The 15,113-nt window shown below is 39.8% G+C and overlaps 1 protein-coding gene across 1 annotated transcript in view; it reads left to right on the top strand.

Moving 5' to 3' along the window:
- Positions 1-3,622: 3,622 nt before the first annotated feature.
- Positions 3,623-15,113, top strand: part of ahrra (aryl-hydrocarbon receptor repressor a) — a 56,282-nt gene continuing 44,791 nt past the window's right edge. Inside the window, exons 1-3 of the mRNA XM_034132601.1 lie at positions 3,623-3,908; positions 4,251-4,343; positions 6,346-6,527. Coding sequence (XP_033988492.1) covers positions 4,282-4,343; positions 6,346-6,527 — 244 coding nt within the window. The 5' untranslated portion in view covers positions 3,623-3,908; positions 4,251-4,281. The remainder of the gene's footprint in view (positions 3,909-4,250; positions 4,344-6,345; positions 6,528-15,113) is intronic.

Raw genomic sequence — 15,113 nt, 5'->3', positions numbered from 1 at the left:
TGTGTGTGTGTGTGTGTGTGTGTGTGTGTGTGTGTGTGTGTGTGTGTGTGTGTGTGTGTGTGTGTGTGTGTGTCAGAATTCTCTTTGTTACACAACACTTTGGCCCTTTCCCTGTATCTCTGCCCCCCTTTCTTTTGGTGTGTACTTCACAATCTCACACAAATACAAACGGGTTTCACTAAAACAGGATGTTGCAGTGACATAATAATAAACCTCAACCTCCCTCTGACCCTGGTGCTGAACATAAAATGACCTCCGAAATACTCAAATCCAAATATCAACCAAAGATTATCCCCACAAAAACTGAAACACAATTTCCCCTCTCAAAATAATTGGCAGCCCTGGACGCGGGGACACGTGGCAGGAAAGCACCAGTTTGAAGTGTCCTGTATTTTGTAGCATTTGGCTCCATTTGGGGATATTACCTAGTCTGTAGCCAGGGAAAAACTGATTTGGAGATAAAAACACTGTAATATAGCTGCACTATTGTTGATATTGGGATGAATAAGTCCTGTATATGCGTGTCTTTACATAACAAATTAGATCAGCAAGATAAATTAAGTGATTTTTCTGACCATTTTGCTTGACTCAAAAATCTCATATATAGTTTTGATTAACACCTTTTTTCCAATCGTACAGAGCATATTTGAATCTTAGAATTTTCTTGAAGATAAGAGCAGTCTTTTGGATCCCTAACAATCTGTAATGACTGCTTTACATATCTCAGAATTGTGAATTTTCTCTGTTTTGTAGTTATATGCTGTCATGTCATGCAGTTCACTCAGTGCCTTTCAGTTCATTGTCTAATTTTGTCCTGGATTTCAGTCTCAGTCTTATGCGATCAAAGCAGATCTATTCCTTGTCCTTATAAAACCTTCAATCTGTTCAAATGTGGTATTAAACACATCATGGTTAGGGTTTGTTCCAGCATTTGTGAAAGCAAATGGATTCAAATTAGTTGGAACGGCACTATTGTTTCTTGCATGCTGGAGTGTTTATGCACTGTAAGGCTCAGAACATGCGTCCTGTTTGACCTAGCAGGACCTCTTCAGCTGGTCATGTCCATTAAACATTATCTGCTGTCATGGATTATACTCCACAAATCCTGACAACACAATTCCTACTTTGCAACAGCGTTTTTCCAGATCTCTCCTTTCAGGCTCATCTATGGGTCATCACATATATCCGCACCGTTGTTAAAATGGACAAAATTTGGACCGACAACTTAAATTCCACTGTATGTAGTGTATATAGTGTTACATGTTAATTATGTTTTTGGTTTGTTTTTCTGATATCGACCATCCCATCCATTATGAATGTCCATTAGAATCAGACTTGTCATGTCCCTGCTCTGCACGCCTCCTGAAATTCCCTGGTGACGCTAACACAGACATCATAATCAATGAAAGCCATACTATTGCAGCTGGCAGATGGCTTTCAGGAAGTCCTACTTGGCTCCGTGGTCATTGTTCTGAAATGTGTATCAAACCACACACACCTGCTGTAAGCACACACACACAGACATGCACTCACAGGCACCCAGGGTCGCGTGCTAAGGTCTGCCCCTGCGGTGTTAGCGGAGCTTTAAGCCTGAGCTAATCTGGAAGGCAGCTTGGATAGTGTTGCCAGTGGATTTGCATTGATACTAAAGGCCCCAGTGGCTTTAATGGCAGCCTCTGACAGCCTTAAGCATAGTTTCCTATTTCTGGTTGCATGTGTGATCACATATGGCACTACATCCCCAAATTGGTTCTCCTCTACCATGTCATCTTTATTTAAAGACAAAAAGTGTTTATTTATGCATGCATGATACACATAAATACACAAGCAGCAATGTGTGTTGTATTGACTGTGTGTAGTGCTTGAATGTGTACACTAGGGTGCAGTACAGTAGACTGTCTTACAAACTAAAAAATACTTTGCATTTATTCTCAGACTATTCCTGGATTTTATTCAGTGACAAGACACAAAATATTACAGTGGAATACTTTATTAGGTTAACGTTTTGCAAGCAGAAAAAACATTGAAACCTTTTTCAAAAGCTCTGAAACATGTGTTAAAAACACCTGATTTGACATGCCATGCTTCCTTTTTCTACATTACACATCTTCAGTGTAGAATCACAAAGCATGGAGAAAGGACCCTGTCCTGGTGTTTTTTCTCTGATAACAACCAGAGCAGTATCAAAAAGTCAGTATCATTTGTTGCTAGTGTTTTTTTTCTTGCAGGCATTTTTCCAGATGGGATCCAACATTTATCCAAAGTTCAAGCATGTGTGCAATTGCTTATCGCAACCACATAAGCCTTTTTGATGACTAAAATAGTTGTAAACCGATGCACGAATAAACTGTTTTGTATCATGTAAATCCACATGCATTTGAGGAAGTCTGCGGATGCATACCATAAAGCCAAGTTTACACGACGTCTCCCATTCTATTTACCGTAGACCGTGTATAATCGCTTTATCGATCAATGAATAATTAAATTACGTTGCCATATTCAACATACATTGAATTACTTAGTGATTTCAAACAGATTGCAATAGCATTTCCGGTTTAGAATTCCAAAATAAAACTACACACAACAATATCGCTATCGAGGATGTGTTCCAATTCTAATTAAGAAAATGATATACAGGGCAAAGTGCAACATTGGCACCATCAACACTACAACTATACCGGCAACAACACACTATACAAATACAATTGTACTCCTCCACAGATGAACTACATCAGGTAGTTAGATCGGTGACAACGTAATGCTTTTGTTTTGAAGGCATTAGTGTATTTCCGGTGTAAACCTGTTGTTAGTACCGAGCTTGACGCAGCTGCCAAATCTGTCCCAGAAAGCCAACTTGAATTTAAAAGTCCACAGAATAAATTGGTCGGTAAAAAGAAGCCCGGTCCCGTCCAACGCACCATAACCGTATATTCAAGTATAGCAGGTTTCGCTTTTAACTGTTTGTTTGTTTTCTAAAGGGTTGTAAAAGCCTCAGGTCCCTGACTGCCGTCGACCGCGGAAAGCCTCGATGTGAATCTGGAGGTTTGTGCTTCTGCTGCCCTTCGCGTGTGATCCCTCCCCTCGCGCTGCTCCGAAAATGTGTGTGTGCTGCGCGCGGCTGCGCTCGGGTCGGGTTGGGTTACTGCTACTTTCATGTGCTCCTCGTAAATATAAAAACCAACCAAGAATTCAATTTTACTTAACAAAAAAATGCACATTATTTAGTCAATATAGCACATTAATAGGCTACACCGTTTTCGGTGACGTATATACATATTTTAGTAAGCCAAACAGATGATGTGGCCACAAAATAAAGAGAACATGCTTTTGGACACGCAAATTCATAATTTTGCTTATAGAATTATGCAAAAACGTATATAAGCTTCAATGATACAATGTTTATGCAGTTATTGTTGTTATACTAAGTATTACAGTAGCGTAATTGCAACACACGTACATGAAACTGGAAAGCTATATTGAAAGACCGAAATGCACAGAAGCAGACAGTACTTGAAAGCAGCGAGGACTAAGCCCGTGTGTGCGCGTGCGTGTGTGTGTGCGAGAAAGTGTGTGCGCTGGCGCTCTGTTTGTGAGGCAGAGAGTTGCGTGCGAAGAGCTCGACATGTCATTCAGAGGAATCCGCCACCTGAAACGCGAGGAAGTGAAGGCGACTCAATTGGGTATAAAGCATCAGCCAACATCTGCCCCGAGCAGTGCAAAGCTGATGAAAACATCAGTTCGGAGCTCATACAGGACCTCTGCGATTTATTTTATTTCCTTTGGATTTATCATTTGGCATTACCGAGTCGGTGCATCCAAGGAGACGCATCTCTTTTTGGCACTTTAAGTGAATGTGACTCCACAGCCATCACTATACTGGAATTAATTGACATCCCCAGGGATTTTTGGTCAGTGCTTTTATTATCTTTATGTAATTGTTTGTCTTAAAAAGCATTATTATTGTATTCTTTATTTTAAACGACGCGGCATGTCTTCCGTTGCTAATGATTGATTGGATGAGTTGCACCTGTGTGTTTTGTCATTTGTAACTACTGGCAATTATTAGTGAGCCGTTAACCTCATATGCCTCATATTTGACTAATTAAGACATATATTTTGCGTAATTAGTATTACAAGCTTTAATTTTTGTGATACAGGGATTTGATCTATTTCACCTGGAATGACTTGCATGTGTAAAGTTTCTCTCACCAGGCATATTTAAGTTAACGTCTTTTCTGTCTCCTCCGCAGCGCACCTGTTACCTCCACAGAGCGCAAGATCATGATCCCTCCGGGAGACTGCATGTATGCGGGCAGAAAGAGGAGGAAGCCCGTCCAAAAACAGTTAAGAAGCTCTTTTGAATAAGTTGCATTTAAATCAATGTTTGCCTACACATGGTTGCACATATGTTTAGTGCTTTTTCTGCTGACCTGCAGGGAAAACGTCACTCTACCGTATGTTGTGGTATAGCTAATGAATCAGGAAGTTAGAGGAACAACATCTTAAAGGTGTGAATATAACGGTATTTGCCTTATTTGGTATTGACTGCCAGTATTAATGATCAATTCTATAATCATATCATTGTTTTTGTAAAAATTATATTAATTAATAATATAGCATTTATTATTATACGGCTATGCACGTAAGCTTAATGTTTGCTACAGATTTCTATCTTATAAGAAATGGGGGAAAACAAACCTCTTGATCACTAATTATTATTTTATTAATTATTATAGTTGTTGTTTTTGTTGACTCTTTTACTTTGCATGTTACACCTCTTTACCCACAGGCATAGAAGTCACGGCATGTGTTTGGTTGGCAGTGTTTTAGGTACATATCATTTTGAATGTAGGTTACAACAGTTTTTAGGCCATCTTGTCAGCTGATGTCATGAATAGTGAATCTAAGTTATATAAGAATTTTGGAGGGGGGAAGTGGTAATTTAAGAAGGCCTGTGGCATTTATAAAGTTTTCATGTATTGCGCTGCCTTTGCCTGCATAGCTGAAAGAAAGTCTTTGCCACGTCAAAATAATACATAATACTTACATTTGTAGTCTGCTAAATGTGCGATTAGATAGGATTTCAATTATAAGTGCCTCCAGTTATCAATTACATTTCCTTGTTTAATCATGAATAATGATGTTGTTTTGGTACTCGGCTGAATAATCAGCTTATACCTTGATAGTTATAGGTTTTTCTTTGTATATTTTCCAATATTGGGATTGGAAAATATGTATTTATATATTCACCAGAATACAGCACTTTTCAAAGTTTTCATGTAAAGTATTCTTTCGCTTTGGGGATGATCAGAAACTGTCAGCTGTGGAAATTGGAGCTGACCATTACATATGGGATCATGCTAAGTTCAGCCCGTAACTCTGTCGTAGCCCATACTAAAATACACAAATAACTCTGTGCCCAAGGAACATTTTACTTTCCCTGCAGCACTGAGGAGGACATTGAAATATTTATAATACTTTTAATATCAAGAGTTGAAGCTGTCGCAATACATTTATTTAAACAGCCTACGGGATTTATGTCAGTTAGGAAAGGTTTTCTGCAGGGATAAAGACAACTTTCAACTCATTTAGATTCGCTCACTTTTAACTAGTGTTGTGAAGAAACACATCTAACTGCAAATTAAAAAGACTTGTCATTGGTGGTTACACAAATGAGTGTGGTGCGTTGTGCACTGGGGAAGTCAAAAGCAAATACAGGATAGAATTAGGGACTTGCAGAATGTGGTTTATTTGATCATATGTCTCATCTTGGGTCGGTGCAGTGCTTGCCATTCTTAACCACACAAAACATGATTAAGGAGAAAACATATTAAACAAAAATGACAGCTATCTTTTTGGAAACAATTCATTTAAAATACATTTGTTTGGTGCTCCATTTTTTTATGATCCAAAAAGTAAAATAGTCTTTGAGTAAAACATCGCTGCACTATGTGCTGCATATGAGTTTGTTTTTGCTGAAATAAGAGTTTAAATTAGGAAATATAAATCACTCATAATTATTATACATTTAAACGAAATAAAAAAAGCCACGGTCATGTCGAGTGGATGAGATTTAAAGTAACTTTGTCATTCACAGTAGCACGTCTCCAACTAGTGCAGTTAGTCCCTGCCTGTGTGCTGCTGTCATGCACTGCCTGGAGCTTCTCAGTGTAGTCAAGTATGTCCCAACTAAACACATGACTTAGTTGGAGCCATGTAGCTGTAACTATTCTTATTTTACAGCTGAATGCATGACTTTGAAAGAAAACACGTCTATACAAACACATGTCCTGATGTCCATTTAACTCCGTCTATCTCTCTTCACTCTGTCTGTCTCGTCATCAGGAAGCAGTCCTCTACCAATGAGAAAACCAACCCGTCCAAGCGGCACAGAGACAGGCTGAACGCTGAGCTGGACCGGCTGGCCAGCCTGCTGCCGTTCCCCCCGGATGTCATCTCCAAGCTGGACAAGCTGTCCGTGCTGCGCCTCGCAGTGTCCTACCTCCGCGTCAAGAGTTTCTTCCAAGGTAAGAAAAAAGGTAAAAAGTCTACATTTACAGTGGCAGGTAAAGGAGGTGTGTGTGTTTCTCTAAGTCACAAGAGTTGCTGAATTTAAATACAGGGTTGTTTATGGGATATGTGCTGCTGTAAACTGGTATAGGTCAAATGAGGTTATTCAACTTTTTTATAAAAATGACACAGATGTAAAGTTAATATAAGGTAAGATGCTACATAAACATATATATTATTTGTTTTATTTAATATTTTGAAGCATTATTATCCCTAGAAATATATATACCCTGGTCCAACAGAAAACACACATGAATAGGATTTTGCAATTTTTGGAAATTGTCACTTTAAATCTTGCCGTTTAGAAGATGAAAAATCTTCCATGCCCCCAAACTATGTTAGTCAAGCCCTTGCCCTGAAAGGGTAGAAATCCCCTAGGCTCCATGACATGAGCTAATGAGAGAGATATTAACTGACATAAACAGCACAGCTTTTATTATAGAAGGCCTACTTTTCTGTGTTAGCTCAATACATTGTCTTTTGGGAAATATTTGTTTACATTTGTTTTTATGCTCAATTAACTGACATATATGACAATGTGTTTCCATCCCCTTGTGTTTTAATACATTTATGAGCATGATTTATGATGATTTGGAGGTGTCTGTGATAGCATCACTGCATATATTAGCATTGTTTGTCTATTCACCCACTCCAAATCCCTATTTCCCCCGCTGTGTTTTGTAGTCACATTTAATTATAGGTACTTTGTGGAACACTTTTTATCCCACCATCCACTGAACGCCTCATTTTCTCAACTTGCATTGCTCCACAATCCACTTCAAATATTCATGGGCTGTTTCAGAACGTATTTTGTTGCCGGTGGCCTCGGCTGCCTTATCCGCTCAGAGACTACTGGCACAGCTGGATGTGACAGCCCTAAGACAAGAGGTAGTTTTTGTTGTATATATAGAAGAAGGATTAAACAAGTTCCCTCTGTATTGTCAGGGAAAAGGCTTGTAATAAAGTAGTGGGAGGATGAAGAGAAGAAAAAGCAGAAGACAGGTAGTGTTAGGCTCACTGGCTGCAGAAAGTCCTCTTGAAAAGCTGTTTCTTTGATAAGTTGGCGAGGGACTGAAACTTTGTCACACATCCATTCTCTGACACATGTGGCTCTCGTCTTTCACCCTCTGCTCCTCTGATCCATGCAGTAACTTTAATCTCCATCATCTGCTGCTTTGGTTTGGCGTGGCACCCAACAACTGGCATCCTGTTTGCCTGAGTCACGCAACTTAACGCACACACTTGTTTTACCCCGAATGCTCTTGTAGCTTAGCCATCACGCAAAGTTGCAGTACAGGTGTTAATTGGACTTATCAAAGGTACCTTTTTAGGATGATGGATCACGCAGAGATAAAGGCTGCAAACTGCTGCCTCAGTGAAGGAATGTTGGTGCCAAGCAGAAGCATCTATAGAGAATAGAGAAGGCTCAGTAATGTGTTAAAGTGTTGGAAGGTGTGTTAAGAGTTAGTGCTTGTGTATTATCTAACAGGCCTAGTAGCTTCTGTGCTCACCTCCGAAAGTAACCACACGTTTAAGGCACTGATATAAACAGTAAAGGTGGAATTTATAAGAAAGTTTCAAAGGTCTTCTCTTATGAAATCTGCACTTACACCAAAGCATCGGTTTACTACACCTCTGCTGGGTGCCTTGTTAATAGTGGCAGTGTAGCTGGCTTTAATGCTACGCTAATGAGCTTAATCAGAGTAGAACATGAGAGATTTGGCTCTGTGTACATCTGCAATCCCTGTATTCGCTCTTCATGGTCAACTCACTTGACTCTCACAGTCAAAGTTCTTCCACTGATATTTAAACATGGAGTGTGGCCAGAGCCCAGATACATGTAAAATGAGCAACACGTATTTCCACATCCTTCCTGTGGTTTGGAAGAACAGACATAATCATTTCTTCCTAATCTTCTTTTTTGAGCAATGAGTCATTCACATGCTTTAAACCCACAAAGCATGCAACTCTAAGTTTCATTTGTATTTATAAGCATCTTAATAGAGGAGGAATGAAGGTGCTTCTACTTATGCAGTTCTCCTTTTTGTCCACTGGGGGGACTCTGTGAAGTTGATACCAGTCTTGACTTGATGTCCACTTCAGTTAGTTGTGATTAAGTGACTACGGGATTTGGCTTTAGGTGGGACTGTGTAATTTGTTGTGTCCTGTTGAAACATAGATTATCTGACTTTATCATACAATTATAAGACCGCTAAAAGTTTAAATCCAGAAGAGTTGAAGAAGAAAATAGTGTGGCAGGTGGTTCTGGGAGGGCACTGAGATTCTACCGTTGTCTCTGTTGCGTGACTGCTCAAGGGTGGAGCTCAGTGAACACTATGTACCTATGTTCTTTATGCAAATATAGCCTTAGGCTGTGTGTGTGTGTGTGTGTGTGTGTGTGTGTGTGTGTGTGTGTGTGTGTGTGTGTGTGTGTGTGTGTGTGTGTTGTGTGTGTGTGTGTGTGTGTGTGTGTGTGTGTGTGTGTGTGTGTGTGTGTGTGTGTGTGTGTGTGTGTGTGTGTGTGTGTGTGTGTGTGTGTGTGTGTGTGTGTGTGTGTGTGTGTGTGTGTGTGTGTGTGTGTGTGTGTGTGTGTGTGTGTGTGTGTGTGTGTGTGTGTGTGTGTGTGTGTGTGTGTGTGTGTGTGTGTGTGTGCGTGCATGCAAACAAGAGAGATTCCCTTATTTATCATATTCCACGAGATTTAGCTGTGATGTTCTCACGGACACAGTGACCTGAGATGACTTTATGCTCTGTTTCATTCATTTCTGAAAAAAACATGAATCAACAGTTATGCACTTAAGATAAATATTATAAAATAAATACAATTTTTCTCTCATTTTAAACAGAGTTGTGGAAAGCCTTAACTTTGAGACTGGACAAATATGTGTGCTTTAAGGCTGCTCCTGCTGCCACAGTTATCTCCAGTTTAAAAAATAGGCCGCTAGTCCAGAGGGGCCCCTTTAATTTAATTTTAATAATAATATAAAAAAATGCATCAGTTGGTAGCCCGTGTGTGTGTGCGTGCGTGCGTGCGTGTATGGACAGTCAGCAGGCTGTAATTCCCTTCTCCTCTATGCTAGGTCTCTGTCCTGACTGTAATTGCTGAGCTTGTTAAATATTTACCCTAAGGATGAACTATCCCTCCTCCTTTGTCTTTCTGCCCGATTGCCTTTAATTGTCCTCCGGTGTGTATGTGTTCATTGGAGTCTGTTTTGCGCGATTGTATTTAGATGCTTGTGATCTCATTATTTGAACCAAGACATTTGCTTTGTTTCAAATATTAAATCAGGTTACGACCATACATTTAGAAAGGATTAGGTAATTTAAGGCAAACGCTTCAAGGGAATATTCCCTTTTAAATTATTTGTTTTATTTATTATTTATTATCGATTATGACGGTGAGCTGTGTTTTGTCATTAAATGCCATAAAAGCAATCATAATTTCTTGTAAATTGTAATGAGAATCAGAGGGCATTTTAGAGTTTAGAAGGCACCAGACTTTTTAAGGAGACTTAATAAAGTACTGTCCCTCTTCCTTAATGTTCAGCTTTCCCTCCTGTTTGTAATCCTAGCATATTGCACTGCTATAGACTTGATATCACTTAATTCATGCTAATGCATTAATATGAGCTTCTGGCATTTGTCACAATACATTTAAAGCGATGTTGGCACTCCTTTTATGTTTTTTTGCGTGTAATGTGGTCACATTTCTGGCCTCATTCCCTATCAGACTGTCTTTGTCTATAATAAAGACCATGGAACAACCAGGAGCGACACATTAGTGGATTCAGATTCAGAGGGATATAGTGCAGTTAATGGTTTTAAAAACAACTATGAGCTATGCCTCTCAGAGCTTTCTAAGTAATAAATAAACTCTAACATTTGAAACAAAAGTGTGGATTAGCTGGAGGCAAATAAATTGCAGAAATGTAATTGACTAGTTATAAAGTCATGGGTGACTGTTTTCAGATTTGTATGGCACATTCCTTGATGAATGATGAAAGCAGGATAGATCCATTGATTTAACATGTTTGCCTGAGCTGAGGTTTTGATTGTTAAAGTCATCAGGATTTCTTCAATGTTGAGATATTTGGGTGATTGCATCTTGTTGACCTATAATCATTATTTCTGTATAATCAGCATTTAGCTGCAGAAAAAGTTGTGATACCCACCTGCGGATGTCCTGAAGGCTGTTTATCAGGTTGACAGCTTACATAGACCGTTTCTGCATTCAAAAGCGAAACTGATATTATTTCTACCTATACGTGGTCAAGTGGGATCATATACATGGAAAAGGGAACTGAACCCAGCCAAGATCATTGGGGCATGAAATATGCATAAATACAGACCTGCACACTGACCTTTAAGATAAATTAACAACCTGTAAAGCATTTATATGACTTTACTGATGTTTTGCCTTGCTTTCAGTAAATAATCTGCCCTAAAAATTATCAATATCTTGCAGTATATCATGACAACCCATGAAGTAACCACCAAAACAAATATCCTGCCCGAATATAAATGCCTGTGTTGTAAACGTATCCAAGGTGTATTTATAAGTGAGTGTCTGGAAGCCCTCAATTAAAGCCGCACCTTCCGTCATAGCTGTCAGTCCAGTCAGGGTGTTGACAGGATACGGGTACACACACACACAGAGACACACACAATGTGATGAGAGATTCAAGTGCAAGTATATCTATCTATGCCAAGTTAGGAAACATCACATACAACAGTTTTTAGATCCGCTCTGTGTATCTGTGCTGCTAATCTCTGTACGTGTGCCAGTCACTTTCAGTATAAGTTTTGTCTGCTTCTAAATGCTGTTTGAGCTATAATAAAAGAGGAACAGAGAGGCCACAGAACCCGCAGACTCACGGCAGCCAAACGCCTCTCGTGACGTCAGCAAGCAGACCGGAGACAGTTTTGTAACTATCATCGTGCAATAGAGGAAGGAGGCAACAACACAAAACAATCAGTCCAGATCTGTATTCTCTCATCAACCAATTTTAGGAGAATTCCATGGTTGTAAGCCTCCTCTCCCAGATTATTTGGGGTAATCCCTTTCATGTCGAATCTGTGTGAAATCGCATCAATACACACAAGTGCAGATCATTTGATTTCCCTAAGAAGGAAGTGCTGCAGCGTCATAGCTGTTTCTCAATGGAGTCTTTGCTCAGGGGTGAACATGTGTATCAGGTCACATTATAGACAGACCTTGTGTTTACTAAACTCTCAGTGACCCCCGCACTTTTTACTTCCGTATGCTCTGAAATCCAAAGGCGGAGGAGACTGCAGGGCAGAGGCCAAGACAAATCAGCAAGCCGCATGGACTATAAATGAAGGGAAAAGGTTCAGCATTAGAAAGGTCAGGATGTGGTCGAATCACTGATGTTTTGAGTTTTTGAAACAAATATCTATGCTCTCGAAATGTCCTATGAATTATAGACTGCAACCCCCACACAGTTGCTCACATTTCTAAAATGTAGCCTGAGCAACAAGCTCAGGCTACATTTTGCATGTTATTACTCTTAACTGATACTTCAGTCCATCAAGTTTTAAACAACATATAGTTTGGCAATCAGTGTGCATTGTAAGTTGTGCTAGGTGCTTTTTATCACCTTTAGACAGAGCAAAGCTAGCTGTTTTACTGTTTTTATTCATTACATTAAGCTAAGCGAACTGGCTGAATTGATGGAGATCACATTTTCAGAGGGCAGAGTTAGCTAGCCTGGCAGCTATATGCTCTACTAAAAACAATACAATTTCCATGAAAAGTGAAAATATGTATTATCTTTTTGTTTGAGATATGGCTATAGACACTTGTTTTCTGACCATGTCTTCAGAATCCAAAAAGAAACTCTCAAGGGACCTATTCGGGGTGACCTGTGACACTATTATCAAACGCTCCCAGGTTGTGACAATGAACTAAGTGCACAGCCGATTAACCCATTTGTTACAGCTGTCTATACCTTTTTTGAAGTGAACACTCAAACTCACTGAAGGTCAAACCCTTTGACCTTTTCATTCGCCCCTGTTGTTTGAACCAATCACTGTGTTAGAGGGATAAGGAGGTAAAAATCACTAGGAATCAGTTAAACTTCTTGGGTAATTAGTATCAACCTGACGAGCTGCGAACCAATGCTCACATGCTGGTTTAGCTGCGAAGGGCGATTGCACATTTGAGTCCTCCAGCACGCAACGCTTTAAAACCCCAAAGGGTGCAAGGACTTCAAGCCACCAGCCCATCATATCAGTTAAATGTCACATGTCACAACAAGCCGGCAGACAGATACAAGCAGACTGGCCAGCACTGTTCGGGCATTTGTGGCACGAAGTCTCCAGTTCACCCTAAGCCATTACATTACAAGACTTGTATCAAAGGTGATACTATGAATAACATACAAGTCGCATTTGAGCTTTTGTGTTTTTTTCAAGTAACATGCACACCAGCGGGATATATTCTCACATAGATAATTTGATGTAGTTTCTGATTCACAGTCATAGTAATCAACACACAACACTTATAAGACCTAATGATGCCTTTTAATTAAGCAGAGAAAGTCAACCAAATGTTCTCAATTTATTTTATTAAATGTTTTATTTTTTATTTGACCATGATTTACATATCTGTCTCTCTGTCCTCCTCCCTATGCGGTTCTGCCCTCTGGTTTATTTCACTGACCTCTGTGAAAGAGATCAGCTCTCATCTTCATGTGCTTTATGAGGAGTGCGTGATCAGGCTAAATGCCAGTGCTCAGGCTTTTCTCCTTCCTCTTTCTTCCACATGCGATGTCTGTAATTCCGTGCTATATACAAACGCAAATGTATGGCCGCTTAATACATTTCCAGTGTAAATGTTTTCGCTGTTATGACTAACTTAATGCCAGTGCTCAGGTTCTTATCAATCGCGTCCTTTATTTTGGCAAGCTTAAACCCTGTTCATTTATTGTGAATAGGGGTTGGACTGAAAAACGTTTATACACTCAAGTACTATAATTACTCATTGTCATTGTCCCTTAGCAATCAAACCCAAAACTAAAGGTTTGACATCTCTACATAATCGTGATTATTTACTCTAACTAACGTAGTATGGTTGCAAACTGTATCAATGCTAGCTCTTATCCAATAAATATGTTACAGTTTTAAGATACAAGTTTTTTTGAGGCTAACTTTTGGGAAAATTAACCATTTTAGGTCAGGAATTAACCCAACACTAATATATCAAATACCACAGTCATAAACAAACATAATCGTGTTTTTTTGTTGCAAATCCCATTGGTACTAGTTGCTTTGATATTTGCAATCAAACATATTCATACATATATGTATATATTTCCTTTCTTAGGGCTAACGTATAGTCATTACCCGCCCAATGGTTACATGCTAAATTGCACATTATTAGTTGTATGTCGGCTCACTCTCCCACCCTCTTGCATGTGTGTTTGCCCCCTCTGCAATAATCAGACACACAATAGCTGTTAACTAATGTGACAGACCAGCCACGCTAATCCCTTGTATGTGTCGAGAACCATGAATGGAGAAGCCGCCTTATGCATTTAGCATCCTCACAGCTAACTCATTAGTTGCTTGAATCAAAGGCATGACACTGGCTTTGTCCCTGCCTGGCCTCTCGTGCCACAGACACTGAACTCGCTTGAGTGGAGTTGTACTCTGTTGGCCTGGAGGGCCAACCGAGCCCCTTGGGATCACAAAAGGCCATAAGTGAATTACTCAAAACGGTGCCGAGGGGGGCCCCGTTAGGCGCTAACTGTAACAGCTAGTGGCGGCCGTGCAGCGATGGGAGGTGTGTTTGTGTGGAAGTTTGTGTGTGTGAACAGACGGGTAGAGTGTGAATCGACAGCCAGGACTCATGCAGAGGGAGCAGAAGCCTTTGTTGGCCCAACACTATTGTTGGAAGCTGTCTTGTGTAATTACTGCCACAGCTACCGCCTAGCGCGCTAGTCTGCCTAAACAAGGGAAGCTCAGAGGGACAAGGAAAGAAGCAACAAATGCACTGAAGCCCCTGCAGTTTGAGTTGATAATTATATTATGGGTGCACTTCAAGCATTCAGCGGTGCTACAAACACGCTGACAAATCCAAGCTGTTATTTTGTGCAGTTTATTATATCATTGCATTCAATTATAAATGCCTATAGTCAAGTTTATTTTGAGTTAATTGGGTGTGCAAACTGTAGTTAATCTGCAGTTATTGGATGGTAATGTTATTGGCAGGCATGTTTCTTATCACAAACATGTGTTCATTCTTTGGTTTGTAGTGGAGCTGTACTATCATAAGCATGCCACTTTTGCATGCTTAACCCCAACTGCAACCCTTTTGGCTTGGACTAACTCATTTCACATTGCCAATTTATATTCATCCCCTTACACAACAAGTACAGAGACTTTGTTCATCTCCATGCAAACATGAATTATGGCTAACAGGCTCAGTACCGCCCAAAGCCACATGTTGAGAGCCCATTTGGTAGCTCATTAAGCCTCGTAACAATCATGTTTTCATTTGTTGTGGCATGTGGGCAGTTTTG

This window comes from Trematomus bernacchii, unplaced genomic scaffold, assembly GCF_902827165.1.
Source record: "Trematomus bernacchii unplaced genomic scaffold, fTreBer1.1, whole genome shotgun sequence".
Classification (NCBI taxonomy): domain Eukaryota; kingdom Metazoa; phylum Chordata; class Actinopteri; order Perciformes; family Nototheniidae; genus Trematomus; species Trematomus bernacchii.
The sequence above is the reverse complement of the archived record's forward strand: the minus strand, read 5'-3'. Positions and strand labels throughout refer to the sequence as shown.